The 4,712-nt window shown below is 30.5% G+C and overlaps 1 protein-coding gene across 3 annotated transcripts in view; it reads left to right on the top strand.

Moving 5' to 3' along the window:
- LOC106460490 (ubiquitin carboxyl-terminal hydrolase 20-like) overlaps positions 1 to 3,876 on the top strand; it is a 79,519-nt gene extending 75,643 nt beyond the window's left edge. For all 3 annotated transcript variants that reach the window (XM_013920191.2, XM_022387238.1, XM_022387239.1), the window contains exons 19-21: positions 431 to 499; positions 810 to 1,076; positions 2,717 to 3,876. In XM_013920191.2, coding sequence (XP_013775645.2) covers positions 431 to 499; positions 810 to 1,076; positions 2,717 to 2,808 — 428 coding nt within the window. In that variant the 3' untranslated portion in view covers positions 2,809 to 3,876. The remainder of the gene's footprint in view (positions 1 to 430; positions 500 to 809; positions 1,077 to 2,716) is intronic.
- The last annotated feature ends 836 nt before the right edge of the window (positions 3,877 to 4,712 follow it).

The raw sequence follows: 4,712 nt of genomic DNA, 5'->3' as shown, positions 1-4,712 counted from the left end.
AATCTTTGTTTGTAAGAACTATTTATAATAATTGTTACTATAAATTGTATTGTTGTGTGTATATTAAAACGTATTTGTGTTAAAAACGAAGACGGTGTGTATCAATCCTGTTGACAAATATCGTAAATGGACTAAAATATCGGCATATATTTAAATACTAAATCCAAAGTGCAATTTAACTACTAAATTTAAATTATCAGTTAACTCGGCTTCGGACTACTTGAATTTCTAATACGTAACACCCTCAAACATTTGTTTGTCGATTTACAAATTTATTTATAACCATGTGTGGAATCCCTTTATTTTTTTCTATTTTCCCAATGTAAATTTTGAAAATTATGTACTTGTTTTATTGTTTATAGTACTAGTGTTCTCTTCTTTAATTTATGAGCTAGAACTGGAATAATGTGTTGAAATTTGTGTTATTCAGAACCACCTGGCCCAATTCATAACTCTCCAATTTGTGTAATGAGGAATAACCAACCCACCCTTAAAGCAGGTAACTTTGTGTTTACTGTTGTCGTTATTGTTTCATAATATACTAATAAGTTGTAGACGCAGTTATGTTCTTTCAAGTTTTTCAATATAATTTAAGAGGGAGAATTTTGAAACTTAAAATAATGATTTCTCAAATTTAACCTTCACATGTTTATTGTTTCTCTTTTTATAAGTGTTAATTAGTGTAAATATCAAAACTAAATTCTGTCTGAATAAATCTTCCTAAACTTTTCTTGCACTTTTTTTAACACAGATGTTTTAATATTTAAAATGTTATTAATTTCATGCTGTATGAACTGATATACTTTCAGGTTCGGACTATGGTTCCCTGTCAGAAGAGATGTGGAGATTTCTTTTGAGCACATATGGTGGAGGTCCTGAGATCATCCTCCAACAGAATATTCTCACCATGCCAACAGCAGCAGCTCCTGTCGTTTCCCGATCTGTAGGTTCAGGCTCAATGACAGGAGTATATAGTTCCCCCTCTCTTTCGACAAAAGTAACCATATCTAGTCAAGTGGCTTATACAGGATCATCTCCCTCTCTGAATACGCCGCTAGCCACTGTCCGGCTCTCGGGTAGGTATTTTTTGTTCTTCCCATGCAAAGTGATCTCATATAAAAGGTTCATCCTAAACACTACCTGCTGGGTAGTTAATCAGTGATTTATGGGATTTATTTTCAAAGCAACACAAGATCAGCTTTCCTCTAAATCTTTCTGACCACTGCTAACACTTGTGATCTTCATTTTAACTAGGGTGACAACATCTAGGCTGAAAAATGAATAGTGACTTTAAAAAGTTTGTTTTTTAAATAGACAATGTTGCCTTAGGATAAACCTGGGGATAATATTTGGGTGAAATTTCTGTACTTTTTTTTTTAAATCCATTCTAAAGATTCCAGCTAAGGACTTAATAGAGGTGTTTTAGTTTTTTCTTTCATCACTGAATTGTGAATTTTGACAAGGAAGAAGTGTTAAGCCCAGTCTGTCATTTGATTTGCTGCTATCACTGAATTAGTCCAGTTTTAAAGAATTCCAATTGAAAAACAAAACAGATTTTTTGTAGTGGTAGTCATGTAAATAGGAAGAATAAAACAAATTGTTGTATGAAATATATAAACCTATTAAGGTAGGGTTTGTAGTTCTATTTAAGATCGTTTAGTTTTATTTAATTTCTTTTGTAAGAGCAGAGGTTGGGAGTTTCACATAGTAGAAATTTTAGGATGGTTTCATTTCTACTTCAGGAACTATAAGAATTCTTAAGGATAACTGCCTTCCCGCAACTGGCTGGCTTGTTTATCATCGGTGTTTGTATTTTGTCTGATAGATGGGATATCCCCAACACACTTGGTAGCTATTACCACTTGTATTATCTGTTATGACTTTAAGGAGACGACTAGGGCTGACAGTGGGAACTCTACCAAAATCTCTTTAATGCTTATTTTATATTAAATATATAAATTAGGTACCATGATATTAGGCTTAAAGTTCAACCTCTAAGTGTCTCATCTGTTACATTATCAGATTTAACATTTTCCTGGCTGAATAAAAAAGTTTATAAAAGAAAAAGATGACCTATAATGTGCGTATATATCTATTGGTGAGAAGGTGAGTAGAGAGGAATAAACTACAGGAAAGCTGTTTTTGATGCTAATTAGATGTCCTGATAACATTTTAGTTGAATAACCAAATCCACATTTCGGTATTGTGTGTACTGAATTATGTATTGTCTAGTTTTTCCCATATTTGCATAGACACTAATCAGGTGTTTGTGTCTAAAATCTTTAAAAGACATTGTTTTGCACAGAGTATAATACAATATCTATTATATAGAACCCTTGATGATGCTAACACCATTGAATCAGTTATTAGTTTCAAATTAAAATAATTGTTTTTTTCAACAATTTCAGTTTCTTTTATCTTCAGTCAGCCTTTACCCTTGTCTACTGACCTTTCTGGCAAAAGTGTTTAGTAATTAACTATTGAAATTCCTGAGGATACATCTGATAGTGAAAAGATTGATTTTTTTTAATTTACACTTTAGAAATAATTCAGTAAAACCATGTTTCAGTTGTGTTTATTTCATATTGTCACTTTTTAATTAAAATTATGTGTTTGAGTATGTAAGCTTTTTTGTTAAGTCCTTTAAAGATTTAAATTAAGTATGCAGTTTTAGCTTACTTTACTAAACAAAATTTTGTTCTTTACTTCATAACAGGCAAAAGGAAAACAATAAGTAACGTTTCACTTGTTACACAAGATGGTGTGGATACAGAAACGGAAAAAGTCGAAGAAACTGAAAATGTTTAATGTAGGAATAGTATAAAGATTTCACTTTAAATTTAATTTTTTAACTTAAATTATTCCCTAATTAATTTATTTATTTCAAATCCTAAAAATTTGGGGGAGGTTGAACTGTCAAAATAATATTGTAAGATGTAACACAGAGACAAAAGTAATTTTCAAAATGCTTACTACATTATTCAGGTTAAAGCAAACCATTAAAATGTAAGTCTTCACCTAAACTAAACAGATATAGATTGTGTTGAAAATGTTAATGACTGTCACATTTTTTGTGGGTAAAATAAGTTAATAATTCAACTTAGGTTGTTTGACAGTATTAATTCTCAACAAATTAGTCTTCAAGTTAATCAATTAAACCTGTTTAAGTGTCTAACCTGTCACATGATAGTCATTGTTATGTTGAACATTTTTCTTAATGTTTCTTTTAAATTTTAAAATTACTGTATAAACTTACTAAAACTGTTTTACAGAAAAATGTCCTTAAGAAATGTTATTGTATTTCTATTGTTGCTATATTTATAATGTTCAAAATTATCCATTAAACAAGACTTCTTTACAGTAAAGATCTTAATGAGAATTGTTGTTAGCATTTTAATATGTGTCGCTACAAAATGAAGAATATTTTAAATACATTAAGTATTCTGTTAGCTTGTTGATACGTTTTTGATCATAATGTAAATATGTTTTTTCCATAGTTGTATACTCTTCTACCATAAAAGATGTGTTTTTCAGGCATGTTTTTTCTTTCATTCTCAACTTTATGACTGTTTGCTTTCCTTTTTGAATTAGAAAGCATGATAATTAATCACTGTTGTGTGTAACACACCATAAACCACATAAATTCATGTTAGTGTGATAAGAATTACATCTAACGCTATAAATCTATCAATAGATTTTTAGAATGTTTATTAATATCATAAAAGTGTGATCATTAATGTTTAACATTGGGAATTGTCATATGGAACCATATACAGAATTGTAGAGTGTGAATACAACTTGTTGCTGATCAAGTTGTAATTGGTATTAGTAGATAAGGATGAACTTGTACTTTATTAAATTTGAGTTAAAATTATATATTCTTATGGCCTCCAGATCCTTTTCATTAAAATCAAAAACTATTTTATTTTGCCATGAAGTGAATTTGAATTGGTAAATATGCCTTTTGATGAAAGTCTTAATATTCCAGAACTACTAAAATAATTTAACCTACAGAAATAGCATATTGGGCATGTTTTTAGTAAAAAACGTTAATAATAGATACACACGTTCAAGTGACCTTCAAGCTCTATTTAATTATCATCAGAAACTTTCCTTTTGGCATCAAGTGTCTGTTTATTGATAGCTAAGCTTTTTTAGTTAATATAATTTAACATATAACGATGGTATATTAGATGCCATAGAAACTAAAAGCCCATTTAATTGTAACTAAGACATAAATTGGACTTCTTAAATGCATTATTCACACAAAATTATTATAGCATATGTTCATCATCATTACCTTTGATCAAAAATAGCATTCTATTGCTACAGTGTTTTGTTTTACTGTTACAACAGCATTAATTTCTGGGATATGTCCTCACTACTCCTGCACTACCCTGAAAGTAGTTTTAAAATGTTCACTTTTGTGTTGTGTCTTATTATTAATTTGTTTCTGTTGGCCAGTATGAACCTACCAGTGTAATTCAAGTATATTCAGGATGTTTTACTAGAAGGCCTAAGTCCAACTTAATATTTTTTATCTGCCATTCTTGTTTTCAGACTTTATACAGTGGAAATGTTTCACACTAGATGTTAGTCATTTAGAACTGGCCCGGCATGGCCAGGTGGTTAAGGCACTCGACTCGCAATCTGAGGGTCGCGGGTTCGAATCCCTGTCACACTAAACATGCTCGCCCTTTTAGCCGTGGGGG

Source organism: Limulus polyphemus, unplaced genomic scaffold (assembly GCF_000517525.1).
Source record: "Limulus polyphemus unplaced genomic scaffold, Limulus_polyphemus-2.1.2 Scaffold780, whole genome shotgun sequence".
In the NCBI taxonomy this organism is placed as follows: Eukaryota; Metazoa; Arthropoda; class Merostomata; order Xiphosura; family Limulidae; genus Limulus; species Limulus polyphemus.
The sequence above is the reverse complement of the archived record's forward strand: the minus strand, read 5'-3'. Positions and strand labels throughout refer to the sequence as shown.